Source organism: Uloborus diversus, unplaced genomic scaffold, assembly GCF_026930045.1.
Source record: "Uloborus diversus isolate 005 unplaced genomic scaffold, Udiv.v.3.1 scaffold_12, whole genome shotgun sequence".
In the NCBI taxonomy this organism is placed as follows: Eukaryota; Metazoa; Arthropoda; class Arachnida; order Araneae; family Uloboridae; genus Uloborus; species Uloborus diversus.
Window position 1 is genome coordinate 9,441,228 of NW_026557876.1, and position 20,916 is coordinate 9,462,143.

The following is a 20,916-nucleotide window of genomic DNA, read 5'->3' on the forward strand; positions in this document are numbered from 1 at the left end:
AGAAAATAAATCCAAATTTATCTATTTTCACTCAAGTCTATTTCGCTAGCTGCTGCATAATTCTTGCAGGACATCTTTCATTTATCAGACCTCCAACGACAGTAAATTCCCTGTGTTGTTTTGCTGGTATGTATTTGGTATATAGTTAAAATTAGCTTTGTGAATTAATTATTTCAAAAACGTATCCTATTTAACAGAACACCGCATTACATTCAATCTCAAAACTATTTCATGCATTAACTAATTTCAAAACAACAGAAATAAATCTAAATTGTTCCAATTTTACCCAACTCTTTTTCGCTCGCTGTTGCGCAATTCTTGCAGGACATCTTTCATTTTTCAGACCTTCAACGACAGCAAACGCTGTGGACTTGTTAAACAAAGCTGGTCATGTAATGTTGGTATGTCTTTGGTACATAATTAAAATTAGCTTCGTGAAAAATCATTTCAAAATCTTATCCTACCTAACATTTAACCGCATTACGTTCACAATACCCTAAACTACTGCATCATTAACTTATTACAAAACAACAGAAAATAAATCCAAACTCTTCCATTTTCACCAGAGTCTTTTTCGCCTGCTATTGCACAATTCTTGCAGGACATCTTTCATTTTTCACACCTCCAACGACAGCAAACGCCCTGGACTTATTAAATAAAGCTGGTTATGATTTGGGTACGTATTTGGTACACAGTTAAAACTAGTTTTGTGAAAAATTATTTCAAAAACTTGTCCTACTCAACATTGTACCGCAATACGTTCACAATCTCAAAACTACTTCATGCACAAACTTATTTCAGAACAACAGAAAATAAAACCAAACTCTTCCATTTTCACCAGAGTCTTTTTCGCCTGCTATTGCACAATTCTTGAAGGACATCTTTCATTTTCTATACCTCCATGAAAGCAAACATTTTGGACTTATTAAATAAAGTTGGTGATGTTTTGGGTACGTATTTATTACATATTTAAGCTAGTTTTGTGAAAAATTATTTCAAATACTTGTCTTACTCAACATTGTACCGCATTACGTTCACAATCTCAAAACTACTTCATGCACAAACTTATTTCAGAACAACAGAAAATAAATCCAAACTCTTCCATTTTCACCAAAGTCTTTTTCGCTTGCTATTGCGCAACTCTTGCAGGACATCCATCATTTTTCATACCTCCATGACAGCAAACACCTTGGACTTATTAAATACAGTTGGTGATGTTTTGGGTACGTATTTGGCACATACTTGAAGCTAGTTTTGTAAAAAATTATTTCAAAAACTTGTCCTACTCAACATTGTACCACAATACGTTCACAATCACTAAACTACTTCATGCACAAATTTATTTCAGAACAACAGAAAATAAATCCAAACTCTTCCATTTTCACCAAAGTCTTTTTCGCTTGCTATTGCACAACTCTTGCAGGACATCTTCAGACTATTTTTCAGACCTCCAACGACAGCAAATACCCTGGACTTATTAAGATGTTTTGGGTACGTATTTGGTACAGAGTTAAAACTAATTTTGTGAAAAATTATTTAAAAAACTTGTCTTACTCAACATTGTACCGCATTAGGTTCACAATCACTAAAGTACTTCATGCACAAATTTATTTCAAAACAAGAGAAAATAAATCCAAACTCTTCCATCTTTCACCAAAGTCTTTTTCGCTTACTGCTGCACAATTCTTGCAGGACATCTTTCACTTTAAGACCTCGAGGACAGCAAAATGCTTTTTCAACAGTGCTAACCTTGCATTATTTTATAGCAAACCAAAAAATTGTCAGGGACAGAAGAAACTCACAATGCGAATCTTAGTGCAGCAGATTTGCAGAAATGGATCCGGCACATTGCAAACACCAGGTCATTATCGATTCAAGCAGAGAGCGAAATCACCTGGAGTGATATTCAGGCATCAACGCCAATGGCATTGCAGGGACAAGAAAACGTACATATGTTTGGTAAATTATCCTCTTTTCTTTACCGATATTTTTTTTTGTCAAAAAATGGCAGAAGATTAGAGTTATGCGTGTGTTATTTCCATTACTGCCTGATGCAGAGTGAAAAGTGGGTCTCTTTTTCATCATCTACTGAATTCAAGGCGATGCTTGGAAGAGTGCCTCTTCTTTTTTTTTTTTTTTTTTTTTGGAAGAACAGTAGTTGCCAACAATCATTACGATAAATGTTTGGCCATAAACGTTTTTTTTTTCTTTACTTTCACGTTTATTTATTTATTTTCAAATTTCGTCTTTGTTGTCGCATATTGAAAACAATGGCGATGGCTTTTTACTTCTACCCCGGTAACAGAAACAGTGCGTCGTAAATTCCTAAGATAGTCTGCAGACTATTTCTTACTGGGGTCTGAGTGAAAAGTGGGTCTCTTTTTCATCATGTTTTAAATTCTAGGCAAAACTCGGAAGAGTGCCTCTATTTTTTATTTTTTTTTTTTTTTTGTAAAATAGTAGTTGCCAACAATCATTACGATAAATATTTGGTCATAAACTTTCTTTTTTCTTTACTTTCGCGTTTATTGATTTATTTTATTTATTTATTTATTTATTTATTTATTTTTTTTTTTTTTGAAATTTCGTCTTAGTTGTCACATGTTGAAAACAATGGTGATAGTTTTTACTTCTACCCGGTAACAGAAACAGTGTGTAGTAAATTCCTGAGATAGTCTGCAGACTGTTTCTTACTGGGGTCTGAGTGAAAAGTGGGTCTCTTTTTCATCATGTTTTAAATTCTAGGCAAAGCTCGGAAGAGTGCCTCTATTTTTTTTTTTTTTTTTTTTTTTTTTGTACAATAGTAGTTGCCAACAATCATTATGATAAATGTTTGGCCATAAACTTTTTTTTTTCTTTACTTTCACGTTTATTTATTTATTTTATTTATTTTGAAATTTCGTCTATGTTGTCATATATTGCAAACAATGGCGATGGCTTTTTACTTCTACCCCGGTAACAGAAACAGTGCGTCGTAAATTCCTAAGATAGTCTGCAGACTATTTCTTACTGGGGTCTGAGTGAAAAGTGGGTCTCTTTTTCATCATGTTTTAAATTCTAGGCAAAGCTCGGAAGAGTGCCTCTATTTTTTTTTTTTTTTTTTTTTTTTTTTTTTTTTTGTAAAATAGTAGTTGCCAACAATCATTACGATAAATGTTTCGCCACAAACGATTCTTTTTTCTTTACTTTCGCGTTTATTGATTTATTTTATTTTATTTTATTTATTTATTTATTTTTTTGAAATTTCGTCTATGTTGTCACATATTGAAAACAATGGCGATGGCTTTTTATTTCTACCCCGGTAACAGAAACAGTGCGTCGTAAATTCCTGAGATAGTCTGCAGACTATTTCTTACTGGGGTCTGAGTGAAAAGTGGGTCTCTTTTTCATCATCTTTTAAATTCTAGGCAAAGCTCGGAAGAGTGCCTCTATTTTTTTTTTTTGTAAAATAGTAATTGCCAACAATCATTTCGATAAATGTTTGGCCATAAACATCCCCCCCCCCCTTTTTTTTTACCTTCGTGTTTATTTTACTTATTTATTTATGTATTTATATTTGTAATTTCGTCTTTGGGTGATGGATTTTCACTTCCAGCCCGGTAGCAGAAACAGTGCGTCGTGAGTTCTTGAGACAGTCTGCAGACTATTCCTTACTAAAATTTTTAAGGGGAAAAAAACTTACATTTCAGCTAATGAAGATTTGTACTGTACTCTGTCAAGAACGGTCCAAAATCCCTTGTATTAACATCTTATTTTTAAGCATTTCTTGCTGCCGATTTCGATTTTATGACTAATCTAACGTTCGTTTAATCTTGCAGACTATTTTTCGAATTTAAATTTCATCATCAAAGATTTCCTTAACGTTAAGAGGTTAATTTGAAAATTTGTCGGGAGAAAATCGCCGAGCGCACTTCCTCCTTCCTTTAAATTCAAAGATGACAAATCTCTGTGTTCTAAAGACTCCAATTTGAGAGGGAAAGGCAGGAAAAGAATCTCCCTAGATAGCGTAAAACTGCGTTTTTAAGACTCCAACTTAGGAAAAAAAATCTGGAGTTTTTTTTCTGAAGTCCCCAAAGGAAGTTCAGAACTGAGTTATTGGGATGTCATCAGTTCAAAAAAGAAATAAACAAAATACTAGGAGAACCTTCGAAACCTTTTGTGCTTTCTTAAGTCAGTAAAAGTCTGAAATAACGTTTAAAAGACGTCTCGCAATTTTTTCTAAGCAGGTAATTTAATGTTACAGAGATGGCGACAAAGACGCCAAATCCCTCCTATCATTTCTAGACCACAATCTACGCTTTCATCCCGAAAGCCGGTTTCTGCTGTTGGCGAACAATATAATTCTCTGTCCATACTGGGATATGTAACATGATTCCTTTGAAAATATACATGAGACGAAGAACATAATTGTTTTTAAAAAATGTAGACCACAGGTATTTGTTATGGATCAGTATTCGTTTGACATGTTCAGGTTAAATTCAAGCATCATTGGACAAGACCTGACATGACAAAAAAAAAATAAATAAATAAATATAAAAAATTAAAATAAATAAATAAACAAATAAAATAAAATAAAGTTTTCAAAGAGCTCACACACCAACAGTTCAATTCTCCTATCTTGTAACCGCAGATCAAACGTATTTCAAATTTCAAAAAAAAATTTCTTAGAATCATAGGGCAATATTTTAAAAAAAAAATGGTAGCATTCCGCTTCGGATTGATGCCTATAACTCCTCCCTCCCTCGAGGGGTGGATGGGGGGCTTATTGCAATGCATTTTTGGTCACTTTGCCTGTCGCAAAAAAACATTTACACGTGCATATTTGAATCTCTTTCGGGGCCCCATAGTTGTGGGGGCCCTTCTAATTTGATACAGTTGCGATAATGTAAATCCGCTACTGCCTCCTTCAAACTCTTTACGGTTAGGAATTCCGCAAACCGAACTTGTTTGAAGGAAGGTTTATGGTCAGTTCAAAGCGGAATGAGACGAATATCTATGAACGTTCCTGGGGAGTACCTGAGGCGTGGCCTCGCACCTCCCAAGTCTTGCCATTGGTGGGATGGATCCTCCGGAGAGGAGTTAGCTTATTGGTCGGCAAGTTAAGCCGATGACGTAGGGGCTTTCCCTGGCGGTCAAAAAACTGACTTAAGAAATTTGGAGTCCAGAACTGAATTAAAAAGAAATAAGGGGGTAAAAATGAATGAAAAACTTAGTCCTCATCAATAAAGATTTGGACTAAAGTTGTAATTTTGCCTATAAGGTTTTCCTGACTTTTTAGAATAGGGAGGGCCGTCCTGAGTTTGGAAAAGACTTTAGAGATGTTGAATATTTTATTGATTTCAGCAAAAAGTTGCATGAAATCAGTAATTTCGTTGCTGGAGTTAGGCTCCTTAATATTAGGGGTGGAATGCTCAGGAAGATTACTGGAAGTGGCCACAGCGTAGGAAGTTCCTACTCTGCGGCTAGCACCGCTTCCGCGGTTAACGGCTCGTTTACCTTCCAGGTTGATTTTGGGTTTGGGGAAGGCCACGCAACCCCTATAAGAGGCTACGTGATCACCCCCACAATTAACACATTTAGGCTTTTCCTTGTTGATTTTGGCCGGGCATTTGTCACGAGAGTGTTCCCCCCCGCAAATGACACAGCGGACTTTACGAAAGCAGTTGCAGGTATAACACTGTATAACACGTCGATTGGTCCGGTATCGCTCGACGGTTATGGCAGTGTGGAATAGTGTTTTTAAATCGTTCTTTTCATCTTTGGCTTTGATGAGTGTAATCTGCATAATGATGGACTGAATAATATTGAGCTTGCTTTCCGGCTTCTTCTGAGAGAAAAAAAAAAAAAAAGATATCCATAGGCGTGTCTAGCGATCGTAACGTTTTTTTAAAACAACTGCTATAAGTAGAAGTATAATAAAGTCCCCAACTTCAGCTCTCATTTAATGTCTTTGACCAGTTTATTAAAGTTAAATTGAATAACGTTCGAACTGTTTGTGGTTACTTCAAAAAATAAAGAAACAAAAAAACGTATTTGGGTGTGGCCACAGACAGATCAAATTTTGACGGTTTGAGTTACAGGTTTCTTTTGGATAGATAAATTACATTTACTGAATCTAGATGGAAGAAACCAGAAATAGGCAGAAAATCTCTGCTCTATTATCGATGCCCATTCTTCGTAGTTGAATCACGTGACTTGGGAAATCAGTCACAGATTTTCCTGGGTCAATGATTGGACTTTCTTCTTTCATTTACTAATTCCTGCTCTGAGAAAAAGTCACGATTTAATCAAAGATCGAGATAAGCCTCGGTGCATAGCTCGCAGACACGCGAGCCTCAGAAATGGTGACCCGGACGCCTCCAGTGGGAGGGGCAACAGGCAATGCAAAGACAGGAGGAAGGCCGACCTACCTGTTGCATTTTCTCGAAGTCCAGAGAGGGCCGGTGAACGACGACGTTTGTACTCGTGGTGGTCAGCAGTGTGCGTCGGTGGCGCTTCCTCGGCGACACGGAGCACAGCTCGTGGGGCGGGATCGCGTTGGAGGCGTGGTGGAACAGCTTGGGGGGCGGGGACAGCGAGCGGCTGGGCTTGGGCACGTTGGCGGGCGGCGAGGCGCGGAACTCGACGGGCGCCGAGGCACACATCAGGTCCCGGACCTCCTCGTCCGAGGACCCGGACCCGAGCCGGATGTTGGCCACCTGCGACCACTTGCGCTTCTCCGGGTACTTGGTGCAGCTGTTTATCACTTCGAGTTCCTCCTCGGAGCTGTGGTGCTCGAGGTTCGGGTCGCTGTCGCTGGGCAGGGCGGAGTCGAGGAGGTTGGGGCTGGCGCTCTCTAGCTCCGCCCCCGCGCCGCACGCCCCGCCCCCTTCCGTCGTCGTGTCCGTGATGGTGTCCAGTGTGCTGCTCGCGCGGTCCGACGGCGCGGAGCTGACGTCGCAGTGCAAGGAATCATCCATATCTGGAAAAGAAATGAAACGTAACCATTTTGCCAACAGCAATGCATTCAAATACAAAGTATTTTTCGTTTAATGTATTGTTCGTTTTTCACAAGAAGGCACTTGACTACACCCTCGTCACGTGGTATCCGATGATTCTATTTCGCTCTTTTCGGCCAAAGGTATATTCGTATCAAACCATTTTGTTGTAAAAGAAGCAGTTTTTAAAATGTAAGAAACACTAAAATGACAACAGACAAGTGATGTAAAGGACACTGATATTTTTTTGCACATTAAATAATTTTGCCTGCCCAAGTTAAGGCTGTCTGGTTGTCCTTTGAACGCGCGTGGACTGCTTACCGATCACCCTCGCATAAAATGGAACTCTGCGTTTGAGGAGGCCTGGCGAAGTGCCTTCTCGTAAAAAAACGGACAAGACTTTTTCGTTAAAGGCACACTACTTGGCGCAGTTTTTAATTTTGGCAATGTTTATCGGTGTTGCAAACTAAAAATTTCGTTGTTGATGAAAAATCAGTTTCTAAATTCTAGGGCTGTCATCTAGTACACGTAGATTTCGCCAATCGCGTTAAGCAATTTTTCTATTGTCGCCAAAGTTAGAAAGTAAACAAGTCGCCAAACTAAGTGACGTACACGTACCTTTAAAGTACCAAATACCACTGTTAGCATAGATCTCTTCAAAGGGTGAAATGTATCTGATGTAGACAACACATAACTCAGGGCCGACAAGAGGCCATGTCAGATTGGTTGGAAACTAGGGACCCGGTCATTAGAAGGGGGAGGGGAGCTTGGAATCGAAGTAGTATCAATTATATGGGGCGGCCACCGTGGCTCTCGGCGGCCCTGATACGACTCATTGGATGTAGAAATTTATTATCAATAAAAATGAGTTCTAATAAGCAAGTATGATAAAGTAATAAATTCATCAAGATAATTTTTTGCGATGAAAATCCTTCTTCAATTGCGAACAATAAAGTAAAAAAGGCAATACAATGTGTAAGGAACATTTGCTAAGCGATGTAAAATATTCACCTAACAAAAGAATTGGATCCAGCAAAGCTTTCATTAAAAGACAAAGATACCACCAAAAAAAACCTTGAAACTTTAGAAAAAATGAGCATAAAGAGACTTTTAGGGGCATGTGACTGAAAAAAAAACAAAAAAAAAACAGAGGGTCACAACTAGATGGTGCACTTGATGGACACACGAATTATTTGCCTTCTACAAACAACCATTTCAGTTTGGTGAGATATATGCATATTACACTTCACTACACTACTCTATAGCCTCCGTATCTAAACACTATACGAGTGTCAACTTGGTAGGATGTATCCCGAAGACAGCTCTCTTTTTTGATACATACCAGGAGTAGAACAACCTCTAATCGGGTGCTGGATCAGCGAAAATTAAAACAGCGAAAACGTTCCCTAAGATTTTTCTTAAAACCTATAAAAAGAAAAAAAACCTCACTCTGTTTTTTAACTATGCTCTTTCAGAAAAATTTCGAAAAATGGGGAAAAAACCCAATTGTATTATACTGGTACAAATAAAACAGCAAAACAAGCAACATTTATCGAGCGTACTTAAAAGTCCATAAAGAAATGAACACACGGACACATTTCCAGGGTCTGTGTTGGTATATTCTTACGCAGGGTTCAAATATCAGTCGATATATATCATGATATACATCAAGATATATATCCGATATTTATTTTGAAAATACCACTATGTTTTGATATTTTCGATATTTATTTTTTCAACTACGGTACTTTCAATCTTAAAATTATATTAATCATTGATCATTCATTATTTAAACTAACCAAAAAGTTATGTACTATATTTCTATGATGTATTAATACATCATTACAATAACGAAGTACTGTAAAACCTGTCTAGAACGATACTGTTGGGACCTAAAAAAATATTGCTTTTGACATGTTATCGTTATATAGAGAGTTTGATTATTCATGTTGAAATTTTGATGGGAATAACTGAAATATCGTTATAGACAGGTTTATTCTTATAGACAGTATCGTTATACACAGGTTTCACTGTAATGTAATATTGCTATTACATTTAACATTCATAAAATTATTAGTAATGTTAATTATTTTAATTCATATTAAAAGTGCCTAGTTTAAATATTTAACGTTGGTCAGAAAGAAAATAAAATGTCCTATGACTGTGCATCGACTAATGCATATTTTTACTTCTTTTTACAAAAAAGGAAGTATTGTATTCGCGAAAAAATTTTCACTCAAAAATCGGCCATAATTTCCATTTTGCTCACCCCGGAATGAATGTTGAGTTTATTTTTCAACCCGACCACACATGGAGATATGCCTAGGAGCCTACTGATACCCGAAATATCCATTTTGACGAACCCCGAGTTAATTACAACGAGTTTTCTCGTGACGTCTGTATGTACGTGTGTATGTGTGTATGTATGTCGCATAACTCAAGAACGGAATATCCTAGAAAGTTGAAATTTGGTACGTAGACTCCTAGTGGGGTCTAGTTGTGCACCTCCCTTTTTGGTTGTATTCGGATGCTCTAAGGGGTCCAAGTGGTGTTATAATTTGGCAGACACTTGGCGATGTATCGCCAAGTTTTGTCGCCAACTTAGCGACAAATTTGGCGATTTTTTTTTTTTAAAATCTGGTTTCAATTTGCCCTTTGTTGGTGACATTTAGAGAGTAAACTATTGAATAACATTAAAACAGCCAATAATGAGAAAATGACATTAAATTGGAGTAAAAGGAAGTCATGTGATGCACACATCAGCTCGTTTATCTCTGAATCATATAACTATAAAAGTAGCTAACAGAAGAAAAATGAGTAAAAACAGCTAATGCTAAATTAACTCCATTAAAATTGATAGAAATATGAAATGAAATATTAGATATAAATAATGAAAGAAACCTTAATTTTATGTCTACATGTTGAAATCACAATATAAGAAAATAAAGAGTGATTTGGAGATGCATTAAGTATTTTGAAGACTTTAGTTTGTGCAAAGTGAAAATATCGGACATATATCAAAATATCCGATATATAGCACCAAAATATCGGATATTTTCAATATTTTCGAAAATATTATGATATTTTCGAACCCTGTTCTTACGTTTTGAAATGTTGCTGTAAAAATAATATTTAAAGAGCGACATACCTATTTAGCTTTTATTGGTGGATGAACATCGATAACGTTATATACTTCCTTAAACAATACCACCTAACTTCAAAAGCAATGTCTAAAACACACGTATCAAAGGAACGCAGTTAGTTTTCTATTATTAAAACCATTTTGCAGTCCGGCGTCCAGAAAAAGAATTCATGCTTCCTGGGTGCTTGTTCGTTTGAGAAGAAATGATTTACGTCACTGATAATTTTCGAGATCAAAAATCTAATGACTGATAAAGCAGTTTCTCTTTAAGTAACTCGTCTGAGAACGACGATAAAACGTTCTAGCATACCTCTTTACATAATCGGGCCATTTGCTTTTACATAATCTGCGATACGAGGATTTTTAGTCTTGGTTTCTAAATGTATATCTTGGACATGGAAGAGTTGAACACGTAAACTTCAGAAATTGAAAATGTAGACTTTTTAATTGAAAATGAAATATGCATGAGTTGAACATGTCTTTAACTGAAAATGTAAACTTTATGAACATTGGACATGTAAACTTTATGAATTAAACGTCAAATATGCATGAGTTGAACGTGTAAATTCCTTAAACTGAAAATATAAACTTAATGCAAAAAATTTAGCATGTAAAAAGGTAATAAAATCTGGATAAACAATACTTTGTATATATGTCTTATTCACTGGAGTAGCGAAATTTTTCTTCAAGTGACAAAGGACAGTATTTACTACTGTTCCAACCATTACAGTTTCAAATTTTAATTTAACGCGTTTTATTTGCAACTTAATAACGCATTAAAAAGCAAATATTGTTAATTAAATTCAAATAAAGCATTTTTTATTAGTTTTTAAAACTGAAACCGTAGTTTAGACCGGCTAAAAAACGAAAACCACGCAGCAAACAAATTAAAACAAGGAAAAAATATACGGAAAAATCATTGTAAAATTGTAACAAAGTAAAATAATCAAAAAAGATCATTAATGATCATACTCTAAAAATGAAGAGACGACTTGATGTTGGCACAGTTTTATGAATGCCATTCAGAAAATATTATAAGACTTACGTTTAGGCAGTTAAGACTTGTTTATGTTACTTGCTCCGTATCAGAAAAGCAGTAATAAATGATTTTTGAGATCGCGATTTTCGACATAGGTTCATTTTCGCGATTACAATTTTTGTGAATTGCAGCTATATACTGAATCGATACCAAAAACGATTTGTTTAATAATTCCATGTAGCTCTACTGAGATATATTTTTCAACAGTCAGACAATAGGAAGTAATCAAGCAAAAATGATTAAAGTAAAATCGGGAAATAGCTCTGAATTTCGATGTTTTAGGGAATAAAAATCGGAAATATTGCTGGGCAAAAAAAAGGCTTAACTTTCATAAATCAAGATGGTAGAGATAGTTCAGTTTCTTTGCAAATGTAGTTACCATTCTATGCTACAAGAAAAATAAAGGTGATTTTTAATTAATTGCATTTAAAAAACCACACTGAGCTAAAATCGCACTGTAATTGTTTTAGAAAATTTTAATCTGAAATTCCATGCTTAACTTAAAAGATTAATTGTTGAATTTTAACTGAAATATTTCTTTAAAAAAGACCATGCTTTGATGCCTAGCATTTGATAATCATCCTTAGTGTCCCAATTTACAGCTCTATAGTGACGGGCATTATCAAGCTCTCATAATTGAATCACCCGATTATTCAAGGTCACTCGAGAACTCGATTTTCTCGAGTTCTCAATTATGAAGTCTCGAGTTCTCGCTTATCACATCTCGTGTTCTCGCTTATTACATCTCGAGTTCTCGATTATCACAGCTAGAGTTCTCGATTATCATATCTCGAGTTCTCAATGTCAAAAAAATCTCGGTTATTAATCGCTCGAGTTCTCGATTTCATAAGATTTCGATAATCAATCACTCGCGTTCTCGATTTCAAAAGATTTTGATAATCAATCGCTCGCGTTCTCGATTTCAAAAGATTTCGATTATCAATCGCTTGAGTTCTCGATTTCGAAAGATTTCGATTCTCAAACGCTCGACTTCTCGATTTCAAAAGATCTCGATTATCACCTGAGCTCGTTTCCCGAGATCTCGATTATCAAAAATTCTCGATTACGCCCATCACTACTGCTCCATGTGTTGACCGCATAAAAAATTAAAACTTGTTTTCAACGTCAATTTCTTCACAATCAAAATTAGGAATAATTTTCAGCGGAAGAATACATCACAAAACACACACAAAGAGCTGCGAAAACCGAGATAAAAAGTTAGAAACCCCCCACATGTTCACACGTGTCGTGGGGAACTCTTTTTCTACGCGACTTCGCATCGGGATCGTTGAACGCAGGCCAGGATCTAACTGTAAACAGGAAGGTAAATGTAAACGTTCGCTTATCAGTTCGATTGGGAAGAAATAGAAGCAACCAGACGTTTCATCGCCGACCGGGAGCTTTATCAGAACAAAAGGGAAAACCTATTTCTTTTTCCAATTTCCGGAACATGTGAACACAGTGCTCGGGTTCGGAGGCCTTCAGAGAGGTAAAAAATATGAATATAATGGGGATGTAATTAATTCCGGCTTGATGAAAATTTTAGAAGCCACCATGATCGTCAAACGCTACAAAATAGTACAGTAAAAATTGTAAAGTTGACCACCCTTGTAAGTTGACCACCTGGCTAAGTTGACTGCTATTTTCAGGCACATAATTAGATCTACATCATATACAGTAAAACTCGTAAAGTTGACCACCTGGCTAAGTTGACCGCTATTTTCAGGCACATAATTAGATCTACATCATATACAGTAAAAGCCGTAAAGTTGACCACCCTTGTAAGTTGACTGCTATTTTCAGGCACATAATTAAATCTACATCATATACAGTAAAACCCGTAAAGTTGACCACCCTAGTAAGTTGACCACCTGGCTAAGTTGACCGCTATTTTCAGGCACATAATTAGATCTACATCATATACAGTAAAACCCGTTAATTGTACTACTTTGTCCACCCTTGTAAGTTGACTACCTGGCTAAGTTGACCGCTATTTTCAGACACATAATTAGATCTACATCATATAATTCAACCTTTGTAAGTTGACCACCTGTTTAAGTTGACCACTAAAGTAGGGCACCGCAAGTGGTCAACTTACACAGGTTTCACTGTAATTCAACTCTGTAAGATGACCACCTGTTTAAGTGCCACCTGGTTAAGTTATCCTGTTGACCACTAAAGTAGGGCACCGCAGGTGGTCAACTTACACAGGTTTCACTGTAATTCAACTCTGTAAGTTAACCACCTGTTTAAGTACTACCTGGTTAAGTTACCCTGTTGACCACTAAAGTAGGGCACCGCAGGTGGTCAACTTACACAGGTTTCACTGTAATTCAACTCTGTAAGTTGACCACCTGTTTAAGTGCCACTTGGTTAAGTTACCCTGTTGACCACTAAAGTAGGGTACCGCAAGTGATCAACTTACACAGGTTTCACTGTAGTTACTTAGTTATAAACAATAAGATAGAAGAAACAGGGCTAGCTTAAGGCATGGGCACATGGGGCACAGGCCCAGGGCACAACATTTGGGGGGCACCAAATCTGCAGGTAAAATTTTGATTTGGGACTTATTCCATGTGATATCGCACTACAGCAAGATGTAAAAGCATTCAGAAAAAAGTTTGAAGAAAGATCAATGAATATATAAACAATTAAAATACAAGTTTGTATCGAAATTTCAAGCATGAAACATTAAGCAATAACCCGCAGAGGTGCGTACTGGCTATGCGTTGGCCTCTTATGCCCAAGCTCGTGGGTTCAAACCACCCTTAGCCAGTGGTGGATTAACCGTGTCGAAAATGGTGCACTTGCGAGAGGCGCTGCAATATAGGGGCCCATTCAAAAAAGCACAAGAAATATTTTTCGTAGTTCTATTTATTTTTAAGGGGCCAAACAAAATTGCGAAACGAACCCAAACAGGAAAATCAGCCACTACCCATGGGGCTATCCGTTAATGATGTTGCACTTTTATCAATTTTTGACCCTCATCCCTTTTGTCACTAAGTGTCGCACTTTAACTTGCCCCTCCCCTTTTTCACATGTCACACTTTTTATCATAAACAGTAGCCGCGTCACCTGGCTTTGCACGGTCCACCTCGAAATTAAAAGTTATGTCAAGTGACACGTGTTCAACAATCAGGCTTAAACAAAAAAAAACAAAAAAAAAAGCAGTAAAATTCTGTGGCAGATTGCAGAAAAATATCTAAAAATAAACATTTTAAATCCCCCGATTACATTAGAAGCCTTTAAAACAAAACCCAGAATTTTATTTGCTCAGATTCGAGACAAAAATGGCAACAGATCTTTCTTCACGATGATTTTCTTCGCGCTAAAAATTTTAATAAAAACATTGTTGCGGAAAGTTGAGATGAAGCACTGAATAATTTGGATGGAGGAAAGGCTTCGAAAAATAAGCATTTTATGTCGCAATCAAAGTGTCATAATTAATATAGTTTTTGATTGATATCTCCGTTAATTATTATCGGAGGATTATGTAAATTAGCCAAACATTAGTGGTATATTTGTAAAAAGAACGAGCTGCGTCGCCCGGCGTTGCACGGTCCATCTCGAAAATAAAAGTTATGACAAATGACGCGAGTTCAACACTCAGACTTGAACCAAAAAAAAAAGTGAGTGAAATTTTGCGGCAGATTGCGGAAAACCCCCAAAAAGTAAACATTTTAAATCCCCTGATTACAGGAAAAGCCTCAAAACAAAAACAAGAATTTTACCTGTGCATATTCGAGAAAAAAAATGGCAACAGATCTTTCATCTCAATACGCTATACATTTTAATAAAAGCATTGTTGCGGAAAGTTGAGATGAAGCACTGAATAATTATTTCAATGGAGGAAAGCCTTTGAAAAATAGGAATTTTATGTCGAAATCTAAGTGTCATAATTAAAAGTTTTGAATGATATCTTTGCTAATTATTCTTGGAGGATTAAGTTAAATAGCCAAACATAAAGACGGGAGGATTACGAATCCATCGATACCTGGTTCGATGGTCAGTTCACTGTCGTTTTGGAGAAGTAACTTGGACATACATACATACATAGTTACATACCATACGTACATACGCTCAGTTTTTAATTATATAAGATTCTAATAAAAAATGCTTGATATCACACTTCTTGTTACCCCCTCCCTCCCACTTGACACAAACTGTCACATTTTCACGGATCTAGCCCCCCCCCCTTAAAGAGTGGCACCATTCGCAGACATCCCATTGGCTGGTAGATTTTCAAAATGCGGAAAATCGTCGGTGTCGTGCGATTATGCGGCATGCAACACACATCCCTCGAGCAACTATTTGGCTTGAATACTTTCGGCCAAATTATATTACTAGTTACTTTTGCATTGTCATTGCCCAGGTGTCTCCATCTGGCAGGGAACGGGGCGTTAAAACTCTCAAGTGGTCGTGGCTGTCCGCAGATAATTGTGACACAAGAACTATTTGGCTTGAATACTCTGGGTCAAATTGAATTAATTGACACTTTTGCGTCGTCAATGCCCAGGTGCCTTTATCTGGTAGGAAACTAGGTGTCAAAATTTCAAGGGGTCGTGGTCATCCACCGATAATAGTGCCACAAGACGGAAGAAAGTTTTAGTCCCTAGAAAAAAAGGTAGGTCTGAAAACTATACGAAAATAATACGCATTTCCATCAGAAACAATAACATTAAGTAATTTTTATGCATATATTGATATTTTACAGAATGGGGTGCTTTCCTTCAGCCAAAAGTACCACTTTTAGTCATTGAAATGGATTGAATGAGCAAAACAAATTACATGGATCCAGAAAATAATTTCATTTCCCAACAGTTTTTTTAAAATGTCCGATTTTTCAAACATGGCGTGGTCTTTATGACGTCACAAATGATGCAATTTGGCGCATCTTTCTACTACATTTCCACGTTATGATAATCAAGCAGCGAATTAAAACTGCGCTCTACGCTTGCTATCAACCGTATCGTTGCCAATACGCGTGAGTAAAGATGCGAATTAAATATTTTGTTCTGTGAATGGCAACATTGAATGGGATTTCATCATTTGTGATGTCACGACAGAAGCGTAAACATTGAAAGCGCGCCGATTTAAGTAATTTTTTTAAAAATATTAAACTTAAAGAAATTATTTAACGAGCTGATGTGTGCATCACATGACTTCCTTTTACTCCAATTTAATGTCATTTTCTCATTATTGGCACTTTTAATGTGATTCAATAGTTAACCCTCTAAATATCACCAACAGTGGCCAAATTGAAACAGATTTTTAAAAAAAAATCCCCCAAATTTGTCGCTAAGTTGGTGACAAAATTTGGCGACCAAAAGACTGGCAATATATCGCCAAGTGTCCGCCAAATTATAACACCACTTGAGTTTACATCGAAAGCAACAATGATTTCCCTTCAAAAAGGGGCAAAAGACCCCTTTAGAAACACACGAATGCAACCAAAAGAGAAGGTGCACAACTAGACCCCACTAGGAGTCTAAGTACCAAATTTCAACTGTCTAGGACATTCCGTTCTTGAGTTATGCGACATACATACACACATACACACATACGCACATACATACGTATATACAGACGTCATGAGAAAACTCGTTGTAATTAACTCGGGGATCGTCAAAATGGATATGTCGGGTGTCTGTACGTTCCTAGGCACATATCCACGTGTGGTTGGGTTGAAAAATAAACTCACCATTCATTCGGGGGTGAGCAAAATGGAAATTAAGGCGGATTTTTGAGTGAAAATTTTTTTGCGAATACAATACTTTCTTTTTTGTACAAAAGAAGTAAAAAATGGTCAGATCCTATGTTTTTAAGCATGCTTTTTCAGAAAAAAATACTTTTAAAATTTTGGAAACGACCCAGTTTAGAAAACAAAGCTTTTTTTGAAGAATCATTAGAGTATCACCAAATTAGCCATAAAAAGTTGGTCCAAAAGAGAAACAAAACAAAATCCTCCTTCTGCAAAAGGTTAAAGGGATGGAGCTAAAAATAGAATCCAGTACCTCCCACCCTCCTGGGACAGGAGGGGTCGTTAACAAAAGGAGGAGGAACACGTTTATGGCGGGAAAAAAAAAGCGGCACTCGAAGAAGGAGATGAGAGTGCGCTGATGAAAAATCTTCCATAATCCCAGGGGGGAACTTCTTCAGAGATGGCTGATAACAAGGAAGTGAGTTGAACAGAGAGAGGAGGAAGATAAGGGTCGCTAACTGCAGCTGGGAAATCGGAAGAAGACTGTTGGATGTTTTAATCTGCGACATTAAAGGCAACTCATGAAGTAGAAACTAACGAGTTGATATCTCCATCACATGACTTTCTTTTACACCAATTTAATGTTATTTCCCCCATTTTTGGCAATTTTAATGTGATTCAATAGTTGATTCTCAAAATATCACCAACAGTGGCCAAATTGAAACCAGATTTAAAAGAAAATCGCCAAATTTGTCGCCAAGTTGGCGACAAAACTTGGCGACCAAAAGACTGGCGATATGTCCGCCAAATTATTATACCATTTGAGTTAACATTGAAATCAGCAATGATTTCCCTCCAAAAAGGGGCAAAAGATCCCCTTAGGAACATCCGAATGCAAGCAAAAGAGAAGGTGCACAACTAGACCCCACTAGGAGTCTACGTTCCAAATTTCAATTTTCTAGGACTTACCGCTTTTGAGTTATGCGAGATACATACACACATACGCGCATACATACATACATACGGACGTCACGAGAAAATTCGTTGTAATAAACTCGGGGGTCGTCAAAATGAATATTTCGGGTGTCTGTACGTTTCTAGGGATATATCCATGTGGGGACGGGTCGAAAAAAAAACTCAACATTCTTTCGGGGGTGACAAAAATGGAAATTAAGGCCAATTTTTAAGTGAAAATTTTTTCGGGAATACAATACTTCCTTTTTTGTAAAAGGAAGTAAATATCACCAACAGTGGCCAAATTAAAACCAGATTTTTTTTAAAAAATCGCAAAGTTGGCGGCAAAACTAGGCGACCAAAAGCTTGGCGATATATCGCCAAGAGTAAGCCAAATTATAACACCACTTGAGTTTGCATCGAAATTAACAATGATTTCCTCACGAAAAGGTGTAAAAGACCCCCTTTGGAACATCCGAATGCAACCAAAAAGGGAGGTGCACAACTAGATCCCACAAGGAGTCTACGTACCAAATTTCAACTTTCTAGGACATTCCGTTCTTCAGTTATGCAACATGCATTCGCACCTACATCTATACGTACATACAGACGTCACGCGAAAACTCGTAATTAACTCGGGAATCTTCAAAATGGATATTTCGCTTGTCTATACGTTCTTAGGCACTTATCCACGAGTGTTCGAGTCAAAAAAAAAAAAAAAAACCTCAATATTCATTCGGGGGTCAATAAAATGAAAATTAAGGTCGATTTGTGAGTGAAAAATTTTTATCGAATACAATACTTCCTTTTTTCGTAAAAGGAAGTAAAAAGAACTATTCATCGAGTTTTTTTCGAACCGGTCTGCAAACCTTTCCAGTGCTAAAAGAAAGATACTGTGAAAATTTCAGCGAAATCTGCCAGATAGTTCTCGCGTTTTGCGGGTTCAAACAAACAGACGCTTTTTGCAGACTTCATTTTATACTATATAGAAAAAACAGAGGGGGTAGGGGGGGCACCAAATAAATTTCGTACCCAGTGTCTTGCTCTAGGCAAACCTAATCTCGTAATACTTCATCGTGTCGTTACGCGGGTTGGCCCAAGCCTGGTATAGATTCATTTTATTGGTAACATCAACTACTAGAAGCAGAGTTTTTTTTTTTTTTTCAGCCGTCTGCTCTGCCGATCAGAATCAAAAAGTAGTCAGCGAGATAAACCAACATTAAATTCATTGCAAAATATAAATCGGCTCCGAGAAATACTTAAAAAAAAAGAAGGCATACCATATGTGGATTATATCCCAGAAAATATGGTGCAATAATCCCTTAAAAGAAATTCAAGTTTCTTATTTCTTTAAAAATCTTGTGGGGTTCCCCCCCCCCCCCCCTCCTTTACCAACCCCGATAGCAGAAACAGAGCGACGCGCGTCGCAAATTTTCGAGAAAGTCTGCAGACTTTTCGAGTTGGGGGAGAAAAAACCTAAAATTAGTAAAGGAAAAAATCTTAAACTTCAGCTATATATATAATGAAGATTTTTAAAGTATTTTCTGGAATATAGTCCACAAGATATAGGTACTGGTATTGATATATTTTTTAAACCTTTCTTGGAGTCGCTTTAGACTTTATATTTAATTCAATGTCGGTTTACCTTGCAGACTATTTTTTGACTTTTGATCTGCTTCGCAGACTGCATAAACAAATTCTACTACCGGGCAACCAACTACGAAATATAGTCTGCAGACTTTCTCTAGAATCTGCGTCACGGTGTTTCCGCTAAGGGTCGGTGGCGCAGCGAAGGGGGAGGGTGTTTGGGGGTGAAAACACCCCCTAGAGGCATTGGTTTTAAAATAAATGTATATTCTAATATAGTAGTTTAAACATATGAAAGGACTGTTTTGATAAAGAAATTCCCCCCAGAAGGTAGTTTTGATCAGAAAACCAGCTCCACATGATATTTTTGATCAAAAAACCAACCTCAAAAGATATATTTGATCAAAATACCCCCTCTAGAAGGTATTATTAATCAAAAACCGCATCTAGAAGGTATTATTGATCAAAAAACCCCTTCAAAAGGTTTTTCTGGCTGCGCTAGTCGTGCTAAGGAGATTTAAAACCAACTACCCACTATACACTGGTGTCCAAAAGTTAAGCATAATTCATAAAATGTAAGAAAACTCTTGTAAATGTTCATAAAATTATATAAAATTACTTATGGAGATTCATTGGTTGAAGAAGAAACATTTTGCTTATGCAAAATATCATAGTCGATGGCATCATTCGCGAAATAGGTGCGCTTGTCGGAATGTGGATAAAACGACTCTCACATTTTAGAGAGTTCAAGCTCGTTTCATGCAATTGCTGTACCAAGAAACATTTATTTTGGTGAAACAAGATTAATAATGGCACAAAGGTGCCAATTAGACATGTTTGCGAAGGAAAGAATCGTTGGAATACTGGAATCTAAACGACCGCAATCCGAAGTGTCTCGTATTCTTAATGTACCTCAGTATGTAATCTTGAGACTGTGGCAGAGGTTTCAAAATACGAGTGATGTTCTCCGACGGCCAGTACCAGGTCGACCAAGAGTCAAAACCGCTCGCCAAGATCGATTTCTGGCAATTTCTGCGTGACGTCATAGGGACAGCTGTACCAGAGAACTGGGTTTGGCGCTCAGTGCCGCCACAGGAATAACAATTTCGAGGCAAACTATTTACAGGAGACTCAATCATGTTGGTCTGTATGCCAGAAGACCAGCAGTTTGCATTCCACTCACGTCAGCGCATAAACGCGGTTGTTTAAACTGGAGCTTGCAACATCACCATTGGAGTGTGGGGACAGTGGGCCAATATGATGATGAGTGATGAGTCCCGCTTTACTCTACAGAGTGATTCTCATCAGGTAACAGCATGGAGAGAAAAAGGAACTCGTTTCCAACAGCGAAACATAAGAGAAAGACACCACTTTGCGTCAGCGGGAGTAATGGTGTGGGCGGGCATTATGTTGGACGGTCGCAGCGACCTCCTTATTTGTGAGAAAGGTCCTGTCAGTGGTAAAAGATACGGAGACGAAGTTCTTGAACCTTATGTTTGCTTGTTTCAAGGTGCTG

The 20,916-nt window shown here is 37.2% G+C and overlaps 1 protein-coding gene across 4 annotated transcripts in view; it reads right to left on the reverse strand.

Moving 5' to 3' along the window:
* LOC129232486 (uncharacterized) overlaps positions 1–20,916 on the reverse strand; it is a 131,025-nt gene that overhangs the window by 13,398 nt on the left and 96,711 nt on the right. For 3 of the 4 annotated variants that reach the window (XM_054866634.1, XM_054866631.1, XM_054866632.1), the window contains exon 3: positions 6,411–6,961. In XM_054866634.1, coding sequence (XP_054722609.1) covers positions 6,411–6,961 — 551 coding nt within the window. Of the gene's footprint in view, positions 1–6,410; positions 6,962–10,125; positions 10,269–20,916 lie in introns of those variants that run through there. The other variant, XM_054866635.1, reaches the window with a different exon arrangement.